Genomic DNA, 27,483 nt, shown 5'->3' with positions numbered 1-27,483 from the left:
TTATCTTTATTACAGATTTATTTAGTGTTGACTGCTTTTCTCTGTATATATTCTCAAAAATATTAATAATATTAATTTCCTAAAAATCAAATAGGCTGTTCAATGGTGTTAATGCATTTAACAGTTATTGTTGAAACACTGAACATGCAATATATTTGGAACAAAAAAATCATTCACGGTTTGATAAAAGGTAAATGAACATTTTTTCCTCCTAGATTACCTGCTCCAGACGACATCTTAGCTCTGTCCCTTCCATCTCCCAAGCAGCTTTGTCTTCTGCAAACTGCTGCTGAATGTCATGTCTGTCCATGGCTTCATCCCGCAACTCAGATCGGAGATCATCCACTAAGCCCTTAAATGCAGCAAGGAGGCGATGATTTTCACTTGCCTAAAAAATAAAATACGTAATGATACTAAATACTTATATACTAATCATTTCTTTAAAAACATGATATCATGAATAATGTGGTAATAAATAAGGGCTGGTAATAGCATAAAACGCATCTACTTTTTTTTCCCCTGCTGTGTTTTGTCCCACCTGTCTTTTTGGTCTTTTATTTTCAATAAAGTGGATTGTTGGCTGAGTCCTTGCCATTTTGGCTATTCTTCTATCCATTCGAATGGTAGCTTTTCGCTTTCTTCCACGTCTTTCAGGTTTTGGTTGCCATTTTAAAGCATTTGTGATCATTTTAGCTGAGCAGCCTATCATTTTCTGCACTTCTTTATATGTTTTCCCCTCTCCAATTAACTTTTTAATCAAGGTACGCTGTTCTTCTGAACAATGTCTGGAACGACCCATTTTCCTCAGAATTTCAGAGAGAAATGCACTGTAACCAGCATGTACAACATTTGCTGCCTTCCTTCCTTAAATAAGGGCAATAATTGCCACCTGTTTTTCAAAGAATAAATGACCGCGCTAATAGAACTCCACACTGCTATTATTTTGAACATGCCCCTTTCAATTAGTGATTCAATTACACAGAATCAGCAGCATGCATGTCATGACTGTTGGGTCTGTTGGATTTCTATTACTCTACTACACCTGCTAGTAAATTATTTGCCATGTAGAAATATCGTTTCTACCAAAAACAGTGATTGATCAGGTTAGTGATGTCTGACTGCTATTATTTTGAACACAACTGTATATAAACAGAAAAAGATGCCATACATCAAAATATTATATTGACATAATTTATAACTGCTCAGTAAACTACTGCTAATCTCTTTAAATGACAACGTATAATTACATTTAACGTGGGGATTTATTGTAACCAGATTCCGTGTGAAATATAGTAAGATACATGAATACTCACTCAAAGGTTTTTCTAAAAAAAAATAAACTAGTTATACAAAATTTATTAGGGCTTTTTAAAACCATGCCGGTAGCTATGAAGATAAAACTGTTGCATAAAATGGGCTGTGCTATTTAGTCTTTGTTGGAAAATGTTCCAGTACTTTCACAGATATTTCCATAGCAAGCTTTGACCTGCAGGAAAGCCAAAACATGTAATACATCTTGTTTGGCTTAGTCAATATATTTTAGTGCAAGCTCTCAAGAACACTGCACTTCTTCAGTGACACTGGGCTCCATTCACAAAAGAAGACCGCTGTGGAATTTAGGTGGTCTGACACATTTTCCCTAAATGTCGCATGTGATCCTGAAACTGTCATCTTACTATACAGTCATGAGGTATTTGCCGCAAAACTGTCAAAAACGTCAGTAAATACCGCATAAAAATGGGTTAAAGCCAAGTACCAGAAGCAAAAAAATAATGAAATGCATGTGGTAATTAAGCAGTGGTCCAGGCATGCGGTATCTAACAAAAGTGTTCTATTTTAACTGGTTGTTAAGAAGCCAGCGGCTCTTGTATGTGTTTGTACATATGTTTGTGTGTGTGCATACCTACGTAAATGTGTGTACATGTGTCTGTATGTTTACGTGTGTGTGTATGTGTTCATGTGCTTGTACATGTGTTTGTGTGCGTTCATACGTGTGTGTGCACGATTGCATGTGTATATGTGTTTGTATGTGTGCATGTGCTTGTACATGTGTTTGTGTGCGTACATACGTGTGTGTGCATGTTTGCATGTGTATATGTGTTTGTATATTGGTTGTATGTGTGTGTACATGTGTTTGTGTATGTGTGTACATGTTTGTATAAGTGTGCACACATGTGTTTGTATGAGTGTGTTTTAATGTACAGTATGTTTGGGTTTGTTTTTGTGTGTGTCTGTGTGTATATGTATGTATGTTACCTTTAATCCAGACCTCCTATTCCTGTGTTATCAGAACTACTTTTTTAGGGCTTTTTTGTATTAGCAGAAAGAACTGCTGCTCCTCTGAAAAGCAACCTGAGGCATTTGACAGAAGGTAAAGAGGCAATATGTTGCCTCCTCACCATCTATTTGTAAATGCAGCATCACCACACTGCAACCACATACAATGCATACAGTTGCGGGGGGTGGTTGCAGTGCAGCTCTATTTACTTGGGGATATACTTCCAGCTGTGGCCACATCATGTGTTCACCCCCAGCTACTGCCTCTGCAGCTAAAGGGGAAGCAGCTGGAGGTGGTAAAAACAACTCAGCCATGTGGTTTTACCACCCTCCAACCTCACATGTGGAGAAGCCCTTGGTTCACATCTGTGTGGCTGCGTGCTGCGTGTAGGGCAGCCCATTCATTTCAATGGGCTACCCTACCTGCAGAAATGCAAGGAATGTCAGCCCTGATCCTTTGTGGAAAATTATGCCACACCAAAAACACCCGCGTTTACCAAAGTGTGGTTTACAAATAAGAATTAACAGCACCCCTAAAGAACATAGCATTTATCTGCGTGTCAGGAATGAGTGTGATTTTGCATGAGTTCTGCAACACACAGTAACGTGAACCAAGCCTGGGACAGGGGTGCCTTGAGACTGAAAATACTTTTCCAGGGTGTTCTGATTGGGAAAAGGTTGAGAAACACTGGTATAGGATTTGATACCCTCTGGCTACAGGTGGATAATATAAAATATTCATATGCAACATTTCATTTTTACCCAATTAAAATGATACATTTGTTTTACCTTTTAGCACTAACCATAATAGATAAGGAAAACACATACAAAGCTGTATAGTTCCTTTAATGTTAATGTGGAGTATCAAGTGTGTAAATACCACAACAGCCCCTGTAAGTAGAAACTATTATATACTACACACTGCAGAGGTAACCTTTCCCACCAACTTTATTGATGCAATTGCCGGGGGGGTTATATTTATTTTTGAACTTAAACTGTAAACTGTCTGGTAGCACATGGCGCATGCTGGATAATCCCTTCCAACTGATCGTCAGTCAATCCCATCTCAATCATTCCTTGTGCTTGGTGATAGCCCTGAAGACAAGCAAAGTCCTGTAGTCACCTATATGTCCTGCTCTTCTGTGACCATCCTTATTTTTCTACATTTTTATCATAACTTCAAGTGGTTGTAATGTATGGACATTTTTCACCTTAATGTATTCCCTGCATTAAGGTACAAACATGTCCTTGTATCTGTATAGCCCACTCACTTACCCTTTTAGTTACCCCGCTTTACCCCGCTTCAGTCTATCCTGAACTCAGCGGCCAGACTCATCCACCTTACCAACAGCTCCGTATCCGCCACCCCCCTCTGTCATTCCCTCCACTGGCTTCCGATTGCCCAACGTATAAAATTCAAACTACTAACACTGATGTACAAAGTTATTCATAATACTGCCCCAAACTATCTCACCGACCTGATATCCAAATACCACCCAACAGGTACTCTTCGCTCCTCACAAGACCTCCTACTCTCCAGTTCCCTGGTCTCCTCCTCCCATGCCCGACTCCAGGACTTCTCCAGGTCTTCCCCCATCCTCTGGAACTCACTACCCCAATCCATCAGACTGTCATCTACCCTCCTCACCTTTAGGCGCACCCTGAAAACCCATCTCTTCAGGGAAGCCTACTCCGCCCTCACCTAACAGCCGATCTCCTCCTACCACTCCATCCCCCACATCCATTTTCTCCTGTACCACTATCCCCTCCCTCCTAGATTGTAAGCTCCAAGGAGCAGGGCCCTCGAACCCCTCGTGTATTGTATTGTTTTGTTACTGTATTGTCTCATGTACTGTCCCCCACTATAATGTACAGCGCTGAGAAAACTTTTTGGCGCTATATAAATACTGTATAATAATAATAGTTACCTGAGCCCTTTCTCTATCCAGCGATGTGCCCAACTGTTTCAGCACAGCTCTCCCCTCTCTGTTCACAGAGGCCGCTGCTGTAAATCAAATTCTCTAAGAAGAAAAGGTGGGGCACAGTCATGCTGTCTGGGTCTATGGAAGCAGGCAGCGTGGCTTAGGAGCGAGCCCGCAGGTGGGCCCCCATAGAAATTGGCTTCCTAAGAGGGCCCACAGAGAAGAGGAGAAGCAGAGAGCGCCAGCGGGGGACCAAAGAAAAGGAGGTGTCTGGCTGGTCTGTGCAAGCCCATTGCACAGAGCAGGTAGGTATGACATGTTTGTTATTTGAAAATAAAATGTAGCTTCACAATCACTTTCATTCTTATGTAGGTACACCAAATTCAGATGTAATTTACCTTTTGTCTTTTCTTGGGAGGCTACTACAAACACTTACCAAGTTACTACTGACCTAAGCCTAAATTAAAAAAAAAATAACAAAAGCTTTTTGATTACAAAAGTGTACCTGGCAGGGAGGTATTGCCGTCAATACACTGGAAAGGAACTACTGAGGCCCTTACACAGACATCAGCATTTCTATCTGCTGAGTCAACCCTGTAGGAATATATTGTCTGTCACTCCAATACTCTCCACCTAATGGAATTTGTATCTGATTTGATACCAGAAAAAGCGATTCACATTTTAATTGATCTGTCTAGAAATAACTCTCAGTTGGCTCCACAGCAGAGGTTTGAGTCACAGAATATCTCCAAAAGGTATAAAGCAGCTCTAGAGTAAGATTTAGCTGTAGGTGCAAATGCATTTATAATTCAGGTGTTATGTCATTTTCTCATGTTGTAATTTTAGACTGCATGCAATGCTTTTACCTAGAAGTTATTAACTTAATTGCCTAGAATTCTTGCCTTTAAAATCCCTGTTTAATGAGCCCTAATTTTACATTTTTGTGGAAATACCGCAAGTTAGGTCAACAGATCATAGTACTGCTGAACTATGTTGTAAAACCACCCATTGTTGTCTTACTAGTATAATGCCATTACCTAACTGATAGGCTACTTTTCTACAATCTGTTGGATCTAGTGATGCTCACTAGGTTGCTGTATTGGGAAGAGTAAAAAGCTCTGTCAGTTTTCTACTGCTGTCTATGCCCATGCTTGCATGATTTCCCATCAGTGGTGAATCCGACAGCAATAAAAAGCAAGAAAGGTTTCAACCCTTTCTGTCCAAAACCAGGGCTTTTTTCAGTGGAAACAAGGTGGTACACAGCTCTGTATGGGCAAGGGGTTTATTGATGCTGGCTACTGGGGGATCTATTGTCTAGGGGGGTGTACAGTTGCTGGGGGGTATACTATTGGGGGAGCTCCATTGATACTGACTGAATGGGGATCTATTGTTGCTTTTGGCGGTCTCTTGTTGCTGGGGGATTTTGTTCCTGGATGGTGGGGATCTATTTTTGCTGGGGGAAACTACTGATGCTGGGCGTGTCTATTGCTGCTGGCTGCAGGGGATCTAATTTATTGCCTTTCTTGAAATCATTTAAAAATTCCATTCAAATTACTTAGCACCACAAACTGATACCTGGTTCTATGATTTCCAAAGTGGCAGGTACTGGGAGATGGGTAGAGAGGGGAGGCAAGTGATGGTGTTTGGAGGTAGTAAGGGGGCAGAAACAACGGGGGAGGAGAGCCTGCACCTATTCTCTGAGAACACCCTGTGCAAAATGTAAAATGTTTTGGTCAGAGTTCTACACTAATCTGTTTACCAAGGTGCAGTGAACAATACTGAGTTTAATTTAAATAGACCTAAAAAAGTATATGTGGTGTTTAATATATTTAAACATGGTAGATTGCACTGTACTTGTGGTCACATTCAAAGCTAAATATCTTGAACTTGACCCAACATAAACACAATACAAATGCAGTCCAAAATTCTAATGTGCATATACCCTCAGCAAACACGGAATGCATGTCTGCCTGCCTTCTCTGCTGGCACACAATGACATTGGCATTAAATGACAGCTCCCTGGGCTGCCAATTAGAAAACCTGGCCTACCCACCTACCTGATGTCATGAAAGCATGCCAGTGGCTGAGGATGTCAGCCCGCTGTGTTTATGGAAGCCCACCTAAAGGAACATCTACAGCAGTACCGTGATTATGGCAATGTTAACATTTAAACTTTTTTTAATAGTTTTTTTAATAAGCTTTCCTTATTAAAGCTAGTAAAAAAGGAGCTCTGATATCAATATATTACATATTGGTTTGTCAGCTGGATGAAATGATGTGCGAAGCTAGCCACTAACAGACAAATGTTCGTATGAATATTTGTATGAACATTTGTTTGAAAATTCTCCGGCACATTTGATGACAGACAAATGTCAATCCAAAGCACTTAAAGTGGTTCTAAAGTCTCAAGGTTTTTTTACATTCATGTATTCTATGTGATCTCCCCAGCCCCCCCCCCAATTCTTACCTCTGCCTCTCCGATCCAGCGACATTCTCGACAGCCTCTGCTGTCTGGGGACTCTTCCTCCTCAGTGGCTAAGACAGCAGTGGGAGCCCATTAGCTCCCGCTGCTGTCAATCACAGCCAGTGAGCCAATGAGGAGACAGTGGGGGGGGGGCAGGGCCGAGTTACAGTTCTGTGTCTTATGGACGAATAGAGCAGTGGAATGGGGATGAGCATACAGCAGTGCCCCCAGGGCAAGCGGCTTTACCTGGGGGCACTGCACAGAGCAGGTAAGTATAGACATGTTTATTATTAAAAAAACAAAAAAAACAAGCTTTAGTGTCACAAAACAAAGGAAACATTTGCTTTTAACATTTGATTTTGGAGTGAATGGACTTTCCCAAATGAAAACTACTGTTAGAAATTTGAAAAAATTTCCATCCTTCTCTTCAAGTTTTCTCATCATTGTGGTCAACAATGAACGTTGATTTAACCCAACTAACCATTAGAAAATTGAACAAAGGTTTTTAAGCAGAAACATTTTCTAACTAAATTCCACTTGTGTATGGACAGGTTTGGTGACATATGCAAGCTGACCTGAGGTCTGCAGTGCATGATTTGGGGCTGATCTGAACTCTGAAATGCATGTATTGAGGCTGATCTGAGGTTTAAAGTGGGATGGGTTTGTTGCTGATCTGAGGTCTAAAGTGCATGATCTGAGGTCTGAAGGTGTAGAAATTGGGGCTGTTCTGAGGTCTGAAGGCTCAAAAATTGGGTTTTATCTGAGGCCTGACATTGCAAAAAGTAGAGCTAATCTGAGAGTTTTATGTGATGATGTGCATTTACTTGCCATTAGCAGTACACATATGTGTGCAAAAATGGAAACTAAGAATACAGCATGCTATAGTTTACTAATTGTCTAATGCTTGTAAAAATGATATTTGTTGTGGAGAAGTTTGCTGACCTGTATCCTAGTAAATTCCCAGACATACAGCCATTTTATGCAACCACCTGCTGGAAGATCCAAACATTAGGCACAGAAATTATGCTGTTGGTGTACAAAACTCAACCTAAAGTTGCATCACCATTTCCCATATTTATTCACAAAATGGGGGAGATTTACTAAAACTGGAGCATTGCGAATCTGGTGCAGCTGTGCATGATAGCCAATCAGCTTCTAACTTCAGCTTGTTCAATAAAGCTTTGTCAAAAAAACCTGGAAGCTGATTGGTTTCTATGAAGAGCTGCACTGCATTTTGCACTCTCCATTTTTAGTAAATCAACCCCATTGCATCCTTAGATATTAAAGAGGAATTGATCTCTTTGCAAAAGTGATGGCAGAGGGCAAAGAACTAGTCACCAGTATTGCCTGTGGTTTACCTGCTGCTGATATTTCCCTATTACTAACTTTCCATGCCTTATTCTGCACATCCCTGTGTGAAGGTGGCCATCTTGATAGAGGCAGGACTTTGTGTCAGAACCTCCAGCAAAGACATCGCCAAATCTCACTCTGAATTTAGAAAGGCAACAGTGCCTTAAATCTCACACTGCAGACACACAGCTATGAGACTCAAGGCACAGGAAATGTACTTTTAATTTTTAGGTGGAATTCCAGACAAAAAGTAGATTTTTCAGGGCACTGATTATGTACAATTAACAATCTTTACTGTTAAGTTTTGATCCACTTTAATGATATTATTACCAAAACTACATTTTGCTGGGTTTTACTATAGTTGGTAAACATATAGCACAGGGCAATAAAAATAATTTATGATTTTAGCAGTGCAAAGGTTTACACTTTTATAGACATGTACTGTACTTGTTATCAAGTATAAAAGATTAATTGGTTGGTGAAAGAAGTAGTTAATTTTTAAACAGAAACATTTGATTCTACTGTGCTTCTGCAAACATCCTTAAAAACGTCATGTACAGACAGTTGAAATGTTGCAACCAACTGATAAAATGATTTTATAAATCAGCAGTTCATGTTCATATTTGACCTTAAAAAACGTCATATTTCTTCTTCATTTTGCGGTCTCACCCCAACCCTATACCCTGAGTTCCCACTAATGCGGCAATCGCATCAGCCGATCTGGTGCGGGTGTCAATGTTAAATAAATGACACCCCGAAACAGACCTCAAAACAGGGAATTGTTCTCACACATGCAATGCGATTCAAGTGCGGCTACAAAAAGAGTCCTGCACCTTTTTGGTGTGGATGCAATGCGATTTGAGTTATACAAAATGTATGGCTCAAATCGCACCGTGCAGACATTGCATGTAGTTTGCACAGGAACGCAGTATAATTCCTGTATGAATTACATGCGGTGTTCTACACTGCATTAGTGTGAACCCAGACTTTAAAAGAGGAAATCAGAGTATGACTATATTATTACGGGGACATATTACAGTAGTTGTATCACACCATCACCAAGGCCAATAAAATTCTGCCAATAATAAGCTGCCAACACCTGACTCACATAAGGAGCTCATAAAATACTATCCCTTTTGCTGGCAGTACTAATGCATCTCATGTTTCAGCATGAGCTTAATCTGCTCTATCACTTAGATTTTTTTCAGTTTTTACAGTTCAGGCCAATTTTCTGCTTCAATGGTAAAATATAATAATAATAATAATTTATAATAATAATAATTAAAAATCAGTAAAATATCATACATGTAAGTCTTAAAAGCCAACCCTGGACTTCTGAAAAATGATCCACGTAGCAGGGTCCACTACACAGCATATGTTAAAGCATAAGTTTAGCAATTTGTGTTTACAAGCCTATACACATTATCTATGCGTAATAGTGTGTAACCCATCACCTGTAGGCAGCTGCTTCTGGTAAAAATTTTCCCTTCGGGGTATCCTTCATAGCTGCCAAATACCACCCTGAGTGGCCATCTTCTGGTGATGTGAAGGTTAACAGCAGCCATTGCTACTGCCCCATTCTGCCCTCTCCACCAATTACAGAACTTGTACTATTATTGTCCCACAATTAATTGTGTTCTGTGAATGGAGGAGGAGCAGTTGAATGACAGGATCTCCCCCACACAATCAGACTGTGATGTATTGTGGGACATTTATAGGAGAGGTTCTGTGAATGGCAGAGAGGGCAGTAAGGGCAAACAGCACAACTTTCTCTGTATCAGCAGCTGCAGTGAGGGAGGCACAACAGGGCAGATTTTTAGCAGAAGCAGCCTCTGCAGGTAAAAGGATATACACCATTACACATAACTAATGTGCATGGTGCTGTATATAATAATAAAAAAAAATACTAATCTTCAGCTTTAAATGCTCTGCTGTGGGTGGGCCCTTGCCATACTGCTGGTCCTGCATTGTACATGATGATGTCAGAAAGCTGCAACCTGCCGAGCAACAAAAAGAAAATGCTCACCACAGTGTCAACTACCAGAATATAAATAGTTTGTTTACTTCTTTAGACTCCTGTTCTGTTCTGTTTAAAAAAGAGCCTAATAGTATTCTGTTTTTCTCAGTTAATGGATCTAGAGATGGGATAGAATTTCATGTGGCAGTCCTAGCCAGCCAGTTGGGAGTTTCAAGTGGTATTAAAGTTTACTTTGGTATCACTAATATTAATAATATAACTTAGAATACAATACATTTTTTATTAAATAAATTTCCTTCTTGGAGCATCCTTTTTATACTGCCCCAGGCTGCGCTCCTACATTGCCATTCTATGTTGCCCTCTGTACTGCTGGGACCTAGGGAGACTCTAACTCTAGCTGAGACTACAACTGTACTTGCAGCCTTTCAGAGTGCCATACACATTGATAGTGTTAGAGGGACATGGGGCAAAAAACATGCCTCCTCCACAGCAGTCCCACTATGTCCCACTATGTGTCCGACTTGTGCTGCCTGTATGTGTGGCACTCCTAACAGCTGCATGTACCTTTATGCTCCATAGACACACAGCTCAGTAGCACACAGACACTGTGTGCCTCCATAGCAAATGGCTTGTTATGGGGACACACGAAGAGGAGCTAAGATCACTACCGGGGGGACCCAAGAAGAATGCATAGAGCAGGTGAGTATACCATGTTTGTTATTTTAATAAAAAAAAAATTGACTTAAAGGAGAAGTACAGTCAAAGTGCTTTTGGCTGTACTTCTCCTGTGGAACACAGGAGTGCAGTATGTGATCCGTTTTCTGCTGACAGTGGGTTGAAGCCCACTGTTGGCTGATGTACCTTAGCTGGTCGAGGCTGGGGAAAGATCCTGACATTAAAGTCGGGATCCATCCTGGAGTCTGGAATGGCACCTGGCTCAGCCTCTCAGTGAGCCACTGAGAGCCTGAGCCAGCCGCTTCCTCCCCCTCTATAGCCCAGTGCTCTAGTGAGCACGGAGAAGGGTGGAGCAGACAGTGGTAACTGACGGTCACTGCTCAGAGGGGCTGTGAGAACTCAGCAGTCAGCGGTCATGTGATCACTCACATTTAGAGCCAGTGGGGGACAGATGTAGCATCAGTAAGTTGATTTTTTTTTTAAATAAAATCCAATACTTCTCGTTTAAGTACCTGAAATAAATAATAAGTAACACTTTAAGGCTTTAGAACCACTTTAAATGAAGCAAACCAATATTTTCTCTTGACTCTAGGCAAAACAACTGGAAAATAGAAAATGCCATATCCAATACTCCTTTCTAGGTTCTAGGTTCATAACATCAAATTAGGATTTGGCTTTATTGTTGAAAGCAATATGTATGTATACTTAACATAGAATCAAGTTCAGGTTCATGTGAGAAACAATAGGGGTGATTTGTAGAGAGGGATCTTCTCTTTGAAAGGAAATTTTATGTGTGACTCATTAAGTAATTTTTAAGTAAAATAATTTTAACTTGTTTTTCTGGAACGTTTATAAATCAGATTCTGCATGATCTGCTTAATAACGTATTATTTGATTGAATTATAATGTAACATAATCAGGATACACAATGCAAAACAAACACGCGAGAAACTATATTTAACAAAAACTTCCGCTAGCTGCTAAATTACTAAGTGAAATAATAAACATGTTTCAGTCTGTTGTGGCTGTGAAAACAAAATGAACACAAGCTCTTATTTAAAAAGGCAATGCAAATGAATCATCCATGAACCAATCACTGTACTCTGCAATAATACTGCCAGGACCCCAGCATAGGGCTAATTTAATATGTCTTAGCAGAGAAATCCTTGCACTCAGGGTCACAGCAGCAGACATTCCATTAGACATGCACAGGATCCAGCACACCTGATAATGCAGAATAATGCACTAAACTTTAACTTTGAGAAAAGTAAAACGTCCCCCCTCCCTGCAACAGTAAATAGCACTTTTACGTACTTGATCTTCGCTCCCCCCCCCCCCCCTCAGGAACCAGTCTTGTAGTGCAGAGGAATCTGCAGGGACAGATGATTGAGTATGTAAAACTGCCTTTCTAAGTCCCCTAGACAGAAATAAGCATTTAACCCTTGCAGTGCAGGCACAGTACCACTGAAAGGGAGCATTTTTACTTTTTCTGGAGTTCAGCTTTAATACTACTGAGAATTCCGAATTATTATTATACAGGATTTATATAGCGCCGACAGTTTGCACAGCGCTTTACAATATAAAGGGGGACAGAACAATTACAATACATTTCAGTACAGAAGGAATAGGAGAGTCCTGCTCATGAAGCTTACAATCTAAAGGGAGGAGGAGGTGGTGCAAAAGGTGATAGCTGCAGGGGATGATCTGATGGAGGTGACTCAAGTATAGTTCTTAGGTGGAGGTGGGGTAGGCTTCACTTAATAAGCGAGTTTTCAAAGATCGCCTAAAGGCAGGCAGGGTGGGGGCTTACTGGATATACTGGGGTAGGGAGTTCCAGAGGATGGGAGAGGCTCTGAAGAAGTCCTGGAGGCGAGAGTGTGAGGAGGTGAGGAGGGAACTAGAGAGCAAGATGTCTTGGGAGGAGCGGAGCGGATGATTTGGACAATATCTGCAAATGAGGTTGGTGATGTAGCTAGGGGCAGTGTTGTGGATGGCTTTGTATGTTGTGATTAGTATTTTGAATGTTATACGTTGGGCTAGTGGAAGCCATTGAAGGGATTGGCAGACAGGGGCAGCAGTTGCTGATTGGTTGGTAAGGTGAATGAGTCTAGCAGCAGCATTCATAATAGACTGAAGGGGGGATAACCTGTGTAACGGTAGGCCAGTGAGGAGGGAGTTGCAGTGATCAAGGCGAGATTTAACCAAGTAGGGAATAAGCTGTTTTATGGAGTCATTGGTCAGAAAGGGGCAGATTATGGAAAGGTTGCGGAAGTTGAAGTGGCAGGACTTAGCCAGTGAATGGATGTAGGGAATTCAGGCTAATTGTGAATTTTTGATTCACCCAATTCTGGCTAATGGAAAATTTGTATCGCACCGATTCCGTCATCACTTTTCAGCTGCAGTGTGTTAATATACAGTATGTATCCCATGAGTATTACAGTCACTACCATTAAAGGAAGAGCAGGTTGCAGACACATATATACATTTCACACTGCTATATGCAAAGGATGAGGAATATGTCTGGACAAATCATGTCTTGTTGAAAAACGAAGTGTGCTACTGCAGGTCTGTTGAAAGTTGCAACAGTTGTAAGTTCTGTTACTAGGCAACTGCAACCACTTGGACATTTATTTCCTACAACTTTGCTTGGGCACAAATACAATAATGTCAATGCATCTTCAAATCATAACATTAAAACACTGGAGTTTTGCTTAAAGTGATATTAAAGGCAATTTTAAAAAAATAACAAACAAGTCATACTTACTTGCTCTTTGCAATGGTTATGCACAGAGCACCCCGATCCTCCTCTTCTGGTGTTCCCCCATGGTGCTCCTGGCCCCTCCCTCCTGCGAGTGCCCCCACAGCAAGCAGCTTGCTATGGAGGCATCAGAGCAGGCTCTCTCCCCTGCACTGTCTGTTGATTCACCACAGAGCATGGCTCGGCCCCGCCCCCACTCTCTCCTCATTGGCTCACTGGCTGTGTTTAACAGTAGTGGGAGCCAATGGGTCCTGCTGCTGTCTCAGCCAATGAAGAGGGAGAGACTTGGGAAAGACACTGTTATCGTGCACATGGCTGGATCGGGATAGGCCTCAAGTAAGTATTAGGGGGGCTGGGGAGGCTGTTGCACACAGGTTTTTTACCTTCATTCATAGAATGCATAAATGTAAAAAAACATTCAGCATGTACAATCACTTTCAAGTGTAAGCTATATTTAGAAAAAAATTACAAAACCATCAGACCATGGCTTTGACAGATCTTGCACCTATAAAGAAAAAAACATCAAGTGGTTGGGGAGCAGTAATGTAATGATGGACCTCTCAGTAGGTGGATATGAATTAAAGAGAATTTGGATATCAAAGTATCATAGTGAAACGTGCACTTAAAGTGTTACTAAACCCAGGATTCTGCATTTACTATTTCTGGTCTCCCACAGCACACAGAACATTGAAATACAATTATTTTAGTAAATATGAACTGATAAATACATTTTCTCATCAGCAGTTACAGCAGACTTGTGACTTCTATCAGTGTCCAGCAGAGCACTGGTTAAAGCTTGTAGGAGGCGTTTTCATTCTCCCCCAATTGTCCTATGAGGCGGCAGGACCACTGACCCTCTGTCTCAACTGTGCTGATAGGCTCTGTGCGGATCACATGCACCCTCCCAAGAAATAAAAAAAACTATCTAGCAATACAACCAAACTGAGCATGTGCAGCTTGCCTCCAAGGCACTGTTCTATCAGAAGATGGATGGGGGGCAGTAGAAGAAGAGGAGGATCAGAGAAGACAGGATCAAACATCCTTTTTACATGATGTGGCGGATTAACCCCTTAGGTTCCACAGTGCATATAACAAGCATGCTTTACTGCATATACAGACTGATTTTACTGTTGTAGGTTTAGTAACACTTAAAGTGACTTAAATCCAAAGAAACTGGCAGTATTCCAAAGGGGTCCCAGAGCACTATGGGTTATATACAAGGACTGCACATCTCTTCCATTACATTTCAGGTGAACCATCTTTCACTGAAACCTTGGCTGTACCCATCTTATAAGGGATGAGTTTCCTATTTGTTTCACTCTTTACCAAGCAGAAAAGCTGTGGGCAGTACAACGGCTAAAGAAATGTAAGATTGTATCTCTAGTTTTAGATTTCTGAAAAACTGTTTATATAGATTTATGCAAAGAAATGCAAATTTGCATACTTAGTATATATACGGTATATTTTATATTTAATTCCTTTCTGCAAATGAGTTACGGCTTGCATCTTCCTGCAGCCATTTGACTAAACAATACCTGTTTCTGATGTTGGAGTAGTTCAGGTGTCTGTAGCTGGGGGCTGAGGTCTCTGCTGTGCTCGCTTGTGGAATGTTGGGGATAGTCTGTTAAGGCAAACACTCCATCATCCTCATCTTCTTCCCCTTCCTCCAAGTCAGGGTCACTTTCTTTGAAGTCAAGTTGGCCAGCAAACTCAGGAAGGGTATTTAGTTGATCAATCTGCAATCAGTTAACAAAGTCACCGGCATATATAAAATGTAAATAATAAAATACATGAATATTGTGCTGTTGGCAAAAACAAAATGGTTTCTTTAGCTGGAATACATAATTTCACAATTATTGTGAAAGAATTATGTTGACAAAATACCTACCTGAACTAGCAGAATATTAGATTTTTTTTTATAGAAACCTATTATGATATACAGATACATACAAGATTATAAAAGCTAACTTTCAGCATAACTTCATAATAAATTATCTGCCTTGACAGCATCTTAAATAGTAAACTTGAACAACACAGGCCTGAGTCATAACATTCTTGGCTTGGTCTTAAGAGTGTCATGGCATCACGCTCTTGGTGGTTTCTCAGTTTATTCCAAAGAAAAATCCAGAAACACATGTCAAGATGTTTGTGAGTGTGGCTAAGATTGGGGTAAAGTAATCTAATGGGGTACAACTGATCATTCAACACATTTAATCAAGAGTTTAGATCTGTACTGTGCTCCAGCGTGAAATAAGCAAAACATGGAAAATACATTTCATAAAAGATTCAGAACGGTATGCAAAAAAAAAAAAATCAAAATGAGGGATGAACAATTGTTTATTGCTCTTTATGAACTGGGAGCAATGTGTATATATACTGTATACATACAGTACACACACACACTACTGTTTCAGGCACTTGTGAAAAAAAGCGCAAGGAATAGTTTCTATTTACCAACTAACAACCTACAAAGCGCATAAGCAGAAAAAAAAACTAACTTGAAGCAATTTTTGGTGTGCCCTCTTCTGCTTATCAACTCTCCAAGGTACACCAGCACACATGTTCATGGTCAATGTCCTGCTGTGCAATACATTTGGGACTGAACAAATGCCTCCTTGATACTATTGAATGATGGATAAGTATCCACCTGTACTTTTTAGCACTGAGGAGACCATTCAATCTGACCAAAGTCACAACCCCAGGTGCAGAAATGTAGGCACAGACCTGCAAGGAACATCCACTGTGTTTTACTGATGCATGCATACTGCTCTGGAGGCCTTCAGCAAACAAACTGACTTCTGTTGCAAACAAACATTTTAAATGTGGACTCATCAGTCCAGAGCACCTGCTGCCATTTTTCTGCACACTGTTTTTTGTGTAATTGCGTATAAGAAAGTCGCTTGGCCTTGTTTCCACATTGGAGGAATGGATTTTAGCTGCAAGAGGAAGATCATTTTTGACCAGACTTCTTCAGACCTTAGATGGCTGTACCAGGGTCCCATTGGTTTCTGCTATGTGTGAGCTGATGGTGCCACTGGACATCTTCAGATTGTGAAAGTAATTCAGCATGAAGTGTTTTTTATCTTCTACACTAAGTTTTCTTGGCCAACCACTGCGATTTTAGTCCTCAACATTGCCTGTTTCCTTGCACTACAGTAAAAAAGCTTGGAGAGCACATCTGCAAACACCTGTATTCCCTACAATTTCTGCCTTAGAGAGACCTCGTTGATGCAGGATGAGCATTCTGGGCCTTTGTTGCTGTGCTCAGTCTTGTCTTTATGTAAGTTTTTTTTACACTGAGCTATCTTCAGCTACCTTAATGTGTTAGTAGAGAATGGCTTTTCCTCACCCTGCTTCATTCCACAGCTAATTCTGTTAGAATTAACGTTTTCTTACTGATCATTAAAACCTGTTTGTTTGCAAAATCCTTACCTGTATGCAAGTGTAGTTGCAAAAATGTAAAAATAATGTAGTTCTAAATGCAAAGGAGGAGACACCAAATATTAATTTGATTGTTTTTTTCTGTTTATTCACTTTACAAGTTGTTAATAAACATATATTAATTTCATAATTTTAAAGCATTCTCACTTTAGTCCCTAATTACATGGGCTTAGCGATCCATACGCCCATGTGAAGGACTGTCTTCACTTTCGGATGCATGCACATCCCGAAGTACACATCCGTGCAGGTCCGAAGCACTGAACTGGATGTAGACAGACTGTGTTCTGATCCGTGCATCGGATCTAGATGAAAGTACACTCAAGGATGCGCATGGAGGTACGTGCAGCCAGTGGCCTCTCATCGATGCATGGAACACCTGTGCATCCCAGGCAGATGAAGACAGACTTTAACATGGGCGTACAGGTCAGTACACCAGTGTAAATGAGGGCTTATAGCATTTTTTCACAAATGTCTAAAACAAACATTTTCACAGTAATAAATATATATATGATATAAAAGTCTACACAACCCTGTTAAAATGTCAGGTTTCTGTGATGTAAAAATTGAGACAAAGATAAATCATTTCAGAACTTTTTCAACCTTTAATGTAACCTATAAACTGTACAACAAACTGAAATCTTTTAGGTGGAGGGAAGTAAAAATATAAAACTAACATAATATGGTTGCATAAGTGTGCACACCCTTAAACTAATACTTTGTTGAAGCACCTTTTGATTTTATTACAGCACTCAGTCTATTTAGGTATGAGTCTATCAGCATGGCACATCGTGACTTGGCAATATTTGCCCACTCTTCCTTGCAAAAATACTCTAAAATCTGTCAGATTGCGAGGGCATCTCCTGTGCATAGCCCTCTTCAGATCACCCCACATATTTTCGATCAGATCCAGGTCTGGGCTTTGGCTAGGCCATTCAAAAACTTTAATCTTCTTCTGGTGAAGCCATTCCTTTGTTGATTTGGATGTATGCTTTGGGTCGTTGTCATGCTGAAAGTTGAAGTTCCTCTTCATGTTCAGCTTTCTAGCAGAAGCCTGAAGGTTTTGTGCCAATATTGAATGGAATTTGGAACTGTTCATAATTCCCTCTACTTTGACTAAGGCCCCAGTTCCAGCTGAAGAAAAACAGCCCCAAAGTATGATGCTGCCACCAACATGCTCCACTGTGGGTATGGTGTTCTTTTGGTGATGTGCAGTGTTGTTTTTGTACCAAACATATCTTTTGGAATTATTACCAAAACGTTCAACCTTGGTTTCTTCAGAACATAACCCATTTTCCCACATGCTTTTGGGAGACTTCAGATGTGTTTTTGCAAAATTTAGCTGGGCTTGGATGTTGCCACTCTACCCCATAGCCCAGACATACGAAGAATACGGGAAATTGTTGTCACATGTACTACACAGCCAGTACTTGCCAGATATTCCTGAAGCTCCTTTAATGTTGCTGTAGGCCTCTTGGCAGCCTCCCAGACCAGTTTTCTTCTTATATTTTCATCAATTTTGGAGGGACGTCCAGTTCTTGGTAATATCACTGTTGTGCCACATTTTCTCCACTTGATAATGACTGTCTTCACTGTGTTCCATGGTATATCTATTGCCTTGGAAATTCTTTTGTACCCTTCTCCTGAATGATACTTTTTAACAATGAAATCTCTCTGATCTTTTGGAAGCTCTCTGCCGACAATGGCCTTTGCTGTAGGACGTGATCAAGCAAATGTCAGGAAAGACCTACTAGAACAGCTGAACTTTATTTGGGGTTAATCAGAGGCACTTTAAATGATGGCAGGTGTGTACTGACTCCCATTTAACATGATTTTGAATGTGATTGCTTAATTCTGAATACAGCTACATTCCCAGTTATAAGAGGGTGTGCACACTTATGCAACCACATTATTTTAGTTTTTTATGTTTACTCCCCCCCCCCCCTAAAAGATTTCAGTTTGTTTTTCAATTGAGTTGTACAGTTTATAGGTCACATTAAAAGGTGGTAAAAGTTCTGAAATTATTTATCTTTGTCTCATTTTTTTACATCACAGAAACCTGACATTTTAACAGGGGTGTGTAGATTGTTTATATCCACTGTATATAGATAGATAGATAGATATATAGATAGATAGATAGATAGATAGATAGATAGATAGACACACAATTTATACAGCCCAGTATTATCTTACCAATGAAAACGATTACCTGAAGCAATTCATCGCCCACTTCTTCCTCCACCCGTTTGCACTGGCGCCAATGTGCTAGAAGCCATTTTAGTTTCACATAGAAAACAAAGACATTCCGCTTGAAGTTTCTTATTTCTTGCTCTAAAAGACTTTTTTCTTGGCCCCATGTTTTCTCCTCCAGTTTATTCTGTAATGTGAGACTCTGAACCTCCAAGTCTTTCCTCCGAATGTTTTTTAAATGTTCCTCCTCCAGCTGTGTTAAAAGAAACATTTGATTACATGAGTATGAATAATCATTACATACCATATAATATCATTTCATCCCCTTAACCTTAATGAATATGTGATCAATAAGCTGTAATGAGTATCAGGAAGTGCTTTCCAGAATAAGTATACTGTATGTTATAAACCTATTGGTATGCATTTGTCCTTAAGTAACATCAAACCCAGGTGACAGGAAACACGACCTATGACTACACAGTTAATACATAACATATTTTTCGCTCCATAAGATGCACTTTTATGTCTGTTCGTCTTATGGAGCGAATATGGAGTGGCCGGCCCAGTATTCCCCCCGTCGCTGCCATGTTAGACTACCGGGCTGGCCGCTCATCTCTTCTGTGCAGCAGAACCTGCTCCTTGGTCCAGAGGTGTCCTCATCACCTCATCATCTTTAGTGTGAGCACCCTGCTGTGACTGCTTGCGGCTTCACAGCCGGGTGCCCACTGCACATGCAGGAGAAGTACTGATGTTTGTGAATGCCCCATAGTCTTCTGGGACCTGTCACATGTCCTAGAAGACTACGGGGAGAGAGGTGATCGCAGAGGAAGTCCGCATGTCCGCAGTCTCTGGTCATCTCCTGTACTATGTCCGCAGTCTCCGGTCATCTCCTGTACTGTGTCCGCAGTCTCTGGTCATCTCCTGTACTGTGCCCGCAGTCTCTGGTCATCTCCTGTACTATGTCCGCAGTCTCTGGTCATCTCCTGTACTGTGTCCGCAGTCTCTGGTCATCTCCTGTACTCTGTCCGCAGTCTCCGGTCATCTCCTGTACTGTGTCCGCAGTCTCTGGTCATCTCCTGTACTGTGCCCGCAGTCTCTGGTCATCTCCTGTACTATGTCCGCAGTCTCTGGTCATCTCCTGTACTGTGTCTGCAGTCTCCGGTCATCTCCTGTAATACATCTGCAGTCTCTGGTCATTTCCTGTACTATGTCTACAGTCCTTTGGTTTAGAATATTTTTTTTTCTTGTTTTCCTTCTCTAAAACCTAGGTGCGTCTTATTGAGCGAAAAATATGGTAATTGGATCAATTCACAAAATGTCACTTTACAAAAAAATGCATTTACATTGTTATAAAAATACCTTAGACTTGCACACAGAAACAGACTGGATATTATGTTACATTTAAAAAATATGCTCAGCATGATCACTTAGCCGTGTCTAACATCATTATATAATTTTCCTTCCATTACCTGTGCTCTAGATCTGGTCAGTTTGACACCTTTCTTTTGTGTCTAAATGGCAATAAGGAGCAGTAATCACTTTATGGTCGGAAAGCATAACAACCCCCCAAAAGCACTGCACTGTTTTATTTGCATACCATTAAGTATTGGATATGGAATATCATGGAATATAATTGTGATCTAAGAATGGGCTAATATTGCAGTCTAGCATGTTGTCTGTATAGGGCTTCCCTGCAGATCAGTGTCATGCTTCTAAAGGCTGCATGCTTGGCCAAATGTCATTAAAAAAAGCATATGTAGGCTGGCTGAATGGGCCGCTGATCCAAGTACTTTGCCTGGTTTCATTCATCTGATTTTATTGGTGCCTCCTGGGAAACACACAAGGTAGTACGGTAAGACTGAGGTCCTTTTTGCTGAATGAGTAGGCTGGATTATGTTATTTAAATAATGTCATTACAGCAATATGGGTGTTGATTCCAACTATGTTTTCACTTACGTATTATTTAAATGTGAACATGAAAAAATACACAAAAATAGGTCAACAACACCCTACAGCAGTTGATAAATATTTCATGCCAAATACAGATTTTTCATACAGCTCAGTACTGGAGCCCAGCATGCGTCACCAAAATCTATCATGAGCTGGTAATAAGTGATCATTTGCATAGAAATTACCTAATCTCTTCATCTGGGAAGTACTTAACTAGATAATTACTGCTAATCTGCACAGTACTTAGAGCTCCTCATCACTGTCTGATTCCTTCAATATACCATTTCCTATCCCAATCTGTAGTAGAAGGCTCTGACCTTTACAAGTTCACAGAACTTGGCAACTGGCAGCATAGTATGTGTTAACCATTTCAAGCCTGCAACCTTTTTCTCCATACAAGCCTTGGACATTTTTTCATTTTGGAGATGCACTTTAATTTCTTAGCAGATTTGAATATTTATTTTATAGGTTTTTATTTAAAAGGGTGAACATTTTAGAATATTAATATTTTTCCATGCAATTAGAGTAATTAGCGATTTTTCTGGGCCCAAAGGCCTGGGCATGGGAGTTGAAGGACAGAACTTATCCCAAGGTAGAAAGATCCTGGACAGGGCCATGTCTGACCTCAGGCCCAGGTATTCTAATCTGTGGGAAAGCTCCAGCGATGACTTTCTCAGGCTGAGGACCCAATTGGTAAAAGGATCTTGTGCATATGGATGGAGAGAACACCCATCCTAAAAATTTTGTGAAGTGTGTCTGCCAAGTCATGTACTTAGTAGCATAAAGCCACTGGTAAAAGCTCAGGTTGGCTGTGGACTGAAAAAAAAAAAAAAAGTCATCTACGGCCAGCCTATGTTAAAAAAAAAGAAAAGGAATGCAACCACCATATCTAAGGATCGGTAAACTGCAATATATACATTTTTGCTTTTGGGTTTAGTACTGCTTTAGCCCTAATTCAAACTGATGCAAATTCTGATGTGTTCCAGAACACATGGAATTGCATGTTATGTGAAATAACATAAGTTTCTATGGAGGCCTTTCATTTATATGCAGTTCGATTCTGATGCGATTTTAAAAAGGTTCTTGTGCAAGTTTAGTGCAGTGCGGTGCAATTTGTAGCTACATAGACTTGAATGGAAATCACTTATCTGTCCTAAAATAACATGATTGCAGAAAGTTTTCTCTTTGCTTTCCTTTTCCTTATCTCCCATCCCTAGTTCATGTCAGGAGAGAGACAGAGGGCTTGATTTACTAAAACAGGAAAGTGCAAAATATGGTGCAGCTGTACAAAGAAACCAATCAGCTTCCAGTTTTTTTTTTGTCAAAGCTTACTTGAACAAGCTGAAGTTAGAAGCTGATTGGCTACCATGCACAGCTGCACCAAATTTTGCACTTTCCACTTTTAGTAAATCAATACCAGAGAAAGAGACTGACTGAGAATGCTGCCAAATTGCATCAGAATCGCACCTGAAATCGCTGAACAACTACGCCTTGAAATTGCACTGAATCCAGCAGGAAAATCACAGCGCATCTATGTGAACCTAGCCTAAAGGAAAATGTTCCAGAGAGTCGGTTTTCTCGTATTACATAAACTGTTTTGAGGAGTCAAAGTTCTTGCAAATTTTAAAAGAGCACTCTAAATATTTCAAGGTTTATGACATTTAAAAAATATGTATTATCAAAGCATTAGACACCCAAAAACCAATCTGCCAAGTCATGTATCAAAAAGTCAGACTGATAAGAGATTTTCATAATTAATGGGACACAGTGAGAGGTACTGAGAAGAAAATACTGAGACATTCTGCATTCAGAATCATTAGCAAATAGGGTGATCACCCCAAGGTCTACCATGATAGCAAGACTGTAAAAAAATTGATGTGACCTTTATGACAGTCACTTTGTGAGGCTCCTATGTGCGCTACTGCAGGGCATTTGCAGTAAAAGTAGTTATCCTGGTGATGAATAAACATTTTCTTACCAAGCATCACTAGCATGCACAATTATTCTATACTGTAGATCCTCTACTTTCAGGAAATGCAATTTGTTTTGGGAGTTTTAGGTTGTGTTTGACATGAAAAATGTGCATTTGGAGTGTGAAAAGTTAAAAAAATTGGTCTGATAGCAAAAGGGTTATTATAAGGTCAAAGTTGGAACCAGCCAACTTTTGGTACATGTGCACCACTGTCTGTCGTACGGTCCCCGCTGTCAGAATACAATAGCTCAGCGGGAAAGATCCCCGCAACACATCATTGTGCTGATGTGGGGATCACTAGTTTTTTCATTCAACTCGCTGGTTGAATGAAAAAAACAAAAAAAGATGTGTATACCCAGCTTGCACTGGACCCTATTTGTATCTGACAGCCAGCAGTTGCAGCATGTGCGTGTGCACACACCCGAACCACCTGTGGCAGAGAGTAGCTTCTGCAGCACCACTGAATAAAATAATAGGAAATTAAATCGTATTTCCACTCAGCAACTGTACTTGTAACCATATTACTTATACAGATTTGTAGATTCATATCTGCACTAAACTGCAATCCACCCTGTTTAATAACTGCTGATAAAATTTTAAGCCACCTATACAGTGCACTCTCAGTCAGACATACCGGAATGATAGACTAAGGCCTTGTTCACACTGGCATTGAAAGCAGACGTTTGAGGGGCAATTTTAACACCCTTCAAACGCCTATGCAAATGGTACTATGGATAACACACAGTGCTATTCACATTATTCAAAATTGAAGCCTCATGTCAAGTCTGGAGGAGTTTGAAGCCTTTCAACGCCTCCCATTCAAGTCTTTGGTGATACTCCACAAACATGCTGGCAGGCATTTGTGGGGCGTTTGCAGTGTGGTTGCGGAGCATTAATACCATTACAATTTATTATAGGCATTTGTGGTGTGGTTTAAACATTTGTACAACACTTATAAAACGCATCAAAGCTGCACATAGAGCATTTGGTGAGTGTTTAAAATGCTTGTAAAACGCCAGTCCAACGCCCATACTAAAGCTCATTAACGCTTGTCTAATGCCCTTTCTAAAGCTCATTCATTAACGCTTGTCTAATGCCCTTACTAAAGCTCATTAACGCTTGTCTAATGCCCATGCTAAAGCTCATTAACGCTTGTCTAATGCCCTTTCTAAAGCTCATTAACGCTTGTCTAATGCCCTTACTAAAGCTCATTAACGCTTGTCTAATGCCCATGCTAAAGCTCATTAACGCTTGTCTAATGCCCTTACTAAAGCTCATTAACGCTTGTCTAATGCCCATGCTAAAGCTCATTAACGCTTGTCTAATGCCTTTTCTAAAGCTCATTAACGCTTGTCTAATGCCCTTACTAAAGCTCATTCATTAACGCTTGTCTAATGCCCTTACTAAAGCTCATTAACACTTATCTAATGCCCGTACTAAAGCTCATTAACGCTTGTCTAATGCCCGTACTAAAGCTCATTAACGCTTGTCTAATGCCCGTACTAAAGCACATTAACGCCTGTCTAATACCCATACTAATGCTATAGGAGCATTTTTTAAGAGATAGAAATATAGTCAAGTGTGAACAATCTCCCTGTGCCTATGTGGGTTTCCTCCGGGTACTCCGGTTTCTTCCCACACTCCAAAGACATGCTGGCAGGTGAATTGGATCCTGTCTAAATTGGCCCTAGTATGTGTATGTATTACAAATGACATGCAAACTCCAGGCAGGTGGTGCCGTGGTTGGGATTCAAACCAACGACCCTAGTACTGCCAGGCGGAAGTGCTAACCATTTAGCCACTGTGCTCCCCAAGTACTGATGAGCATAGCATATTCTTTGAATATTCATAAAATCGTTTGTCTTCCAATCTACTAGCATGTGGCCAGCTCTGCACTGGCAATGGGAATGAAAGAGAACAAACATAGTACAGCATTAGTACAAGCTCTCAATGGATAGTACAAGGGGAGTTCTAATGTACATTGTGCATGCTTGTTCCAATGTTGTAACCATCATGAAGCCCACTTTAAATGTGAATGATGTAAAGCTGCCGCTGGAGCATGCTACAGGGTAGATTTACTAAAACTGGAGAGTGCAATATCTGGTGCAGTTGTGCATGGGAGCCAATCAGCTTCTGTCTTCAGCTTGTTCAATTAAACTTTGATATTAAAACCTGGAAGCTGAGTGGTTACTATGCACAGCTGTACCAGATTTTGCACTCTCCAGTTTTAGTAAATCAACCCTTATATGTCCTAAGAAAACAAATGTTATCTACCGTATTTTTCGCTCCATAAGACGCACCTGACCATAAGACGCACCTAGGTTTTAGAGGCAGAAAACAGGAAAAAAAAATTCTGAACTAATGGACTGCAGACATAGTACAGGAGATGACCAGAGACTGCGGACACAGTACAGGAGATGACCAGAGACTGCGGACACAGTTCAGGAGATGACCAGAGACTGCGGACACAGTACAGGAGATGACCAGAGACTGCGGCCACAGTACAGGAGATGACCAGAGACTGCGGACACAGTACAGGAGATGACCAGAGACTGCGGCCACAGTACAGGAGATGACCAGAGACTGCGGACACAGTACAGGAGATGACCAGAGACTGCGGACACAGTACAGGAGATGACCAGAGACTGCGGACACAGTGCAGGAGATGACCAGAGTCTGCGGACACAGTGCAGGAGATGACCAGAGACTGCGGACACAGTGCAGGGGATGACCAGAGACTGCGGACACAGTGCAGGGGATGACCAGAGACTGCGGACACAGTGCAGGGGATGACCAGAGACTGCGGACACAGTACAGGGATGACCAGAGACTGCGGACACAGTACAGGGATGACCAGAGACTGCGGACACAGTACAGGGGTGACCAGAGACTGCGGACAGCACAGGGATGACCAGAGACTGCGGACAGCACAGGGATGACCAGAGACTGTGGATAGTGCAGGGGATGACTGCTGACCTTTGGGGAGGAGGGGGAGCGGGTACCTGAATTTGACAGGTACCCGCTCCCACTTCCGCAGAGTTGTTCTTTGATCTTACCTGTTCCTCTATCCAGCCGCACGCTGTCTTCACGGCTTCTGTAATGGCGCTCGGCATGACAGCCGGGTGCCCAGTGCGCATGAGCGAGAAGCACTTGCGCTTTGTGATTGGTCCGGCGGCTTCTGGGATCTGTCATGTGTCCCAGGTGCCGCCTTACCATTCACAAAAAGCACCGCTTCCTGCGCATGCGCACTTGGCACCCGGCTGTCATGCCACACTACAGAAGCCGGGAAGACCGTGCCGCTGGATAGAGGAACGGGTAAGATGAAAGAACAACTCCACGGAAGTGGGAGCGGGTATCTGTCAAATTCAGGTACCCGCTCCCCCCCCTCCCCAAAGGTCAGCAGTCATCTCTATAAGGTCCCGCTGTAGAGCTGAGCGGCCGGCCCGGTATTCTGACACGGCGGCGGTGGAAATACCGGACCGGCCGCTCCATAAGACGCACTGACATTTTCCGCCCTTTTTTGGGGGGAAAAAAGTGCGTCTTATGGTGCGAAAAATACGGTATATCAAGTATATATATATATATATATATATATATTTAGCACATTTAGATTATTATGTAATTTCTATGTATATAGGCAGGAAGTGGCTGCAAAGATTCTGGAGAATATCTGCAGCTTTGTTATAAGCATTTCATTCTTTTTACAAATGACAATTGTTTAAGGTACACCATGCTTTAGCATATGAAAATGCCATCCATTTAAGAGTTTAGATGTACCTGAAAACCTCTGTCGGATTTCCATTCTTTTCTTTGTACCGCTTTAACTTTGAAAATACACAACTCTTTTAACTAGGAATTAATGTTCCATTTGGAGGTCAGACAATTACTAATGATGCACAACTGTTAAATGTCAAGAGAAACTAAACTGGAGGAATTCTTAGACGTCTGCCATGCATTAGGTTGTCTTTCTTTAAACAGTCAAGACTGTCTGGCCCTGTAAAAGGTGATGGATTAAGGGCACATAATACCTGGATGAGCCTGTCTGTCACCTTTTCATGCTCCTCTTGGTGAAGTCTCCTTTCCTGTTCAAGAATAGCCTGCAGTTCACATAGTGTTGGATTCTTTTCAGGCGACACGTGATTGCTGAGCTAGATATAGAAAGAAGCAAACCTAAGTGTTATATAAACAAGATGCTAAAAATCACATTTTTTTTTCAAAGCAAACCCAAAATATTCAGGACTTCAATATAGAATTTAAATAGTTTAATCCTATAAAATATTGCACCCTGATAAACCATGGATTAACAGAACAGAAACAGTGTCTGAAATAAAACAAAGCTCCAAATGATTCATTAGTGTAAAGGAAGTAAATAGTTATTTTCAACACAATGTAGCATTTTTTCTGCTTATCAAAGAAATTCCTTTTTACATGCCCCTAGACCAGGGGTCTGCAACCTTTAAGACATAAAGAGCCACTTGGACCCGTTTCCGAGAGGGAAAAAAAGACTGT

General features: G+C 41.0%; 1 protein-coding gene across 6 annotated transcripts in view; it reads right to left on the bottom strand.

Moving 5' to 3' along the window:
• MTCL1 (microtubule crosslinking factor 1) overlaps window positions 1-27,483 on the bottom strand; it is a 231,539-nt gene that overhangs the window by 38,969 nt on the left and 165,087 nt on the right. For 4 of the 6 annotated variants that reach the window (XM_089670985.1, XM_089670986.1, XM_089670990.1 and 1 more), the window contains 4 exons: window positions 27,003-27,122; window positions 19,072-19,305; window positions 14,960-15,160; window positions 221-388 (listed from right to left, as the gene is read on the bottom strand). In XM_089670985.1, the coding sequence (XP_089527111.1) occupies window positions 221-388; window positions 14,960-15,160; window positions 19,072-19,305; window positions 27,003-27,122 (723 nt within the window). The remainder of the gene's footprint in view (window positions 1-220; window positions 389-14,959; window positions 15,161-19,071; window positions 19,306-27,002; window positions 27,123-27,483) is intronic. The other 2 variants (XM_089670988.1, XM_089670991.1) reach the window with 1 other exon arrangement.

Source organism: Staurois parvus, unplaced genomic scaffold (genome assembly GCF_062004578.1).
Source record: "Staurois parvus isolate SC_StPar_1 unplaced genomic scaffold, SC_StPar_1.0 ptg000097l, whole genome shotgun sequence".
NCBI classification, from domain to species: Eukaryota; Metazoa; Chordata; class Amphibia; order Anura; family Ranidae; genus Staurois; species Staurois parvus.
Note: the sequence above shows the minus strand (reverse complement) of the source record. Positions and strands in the feature narration are given on the sequence as shown.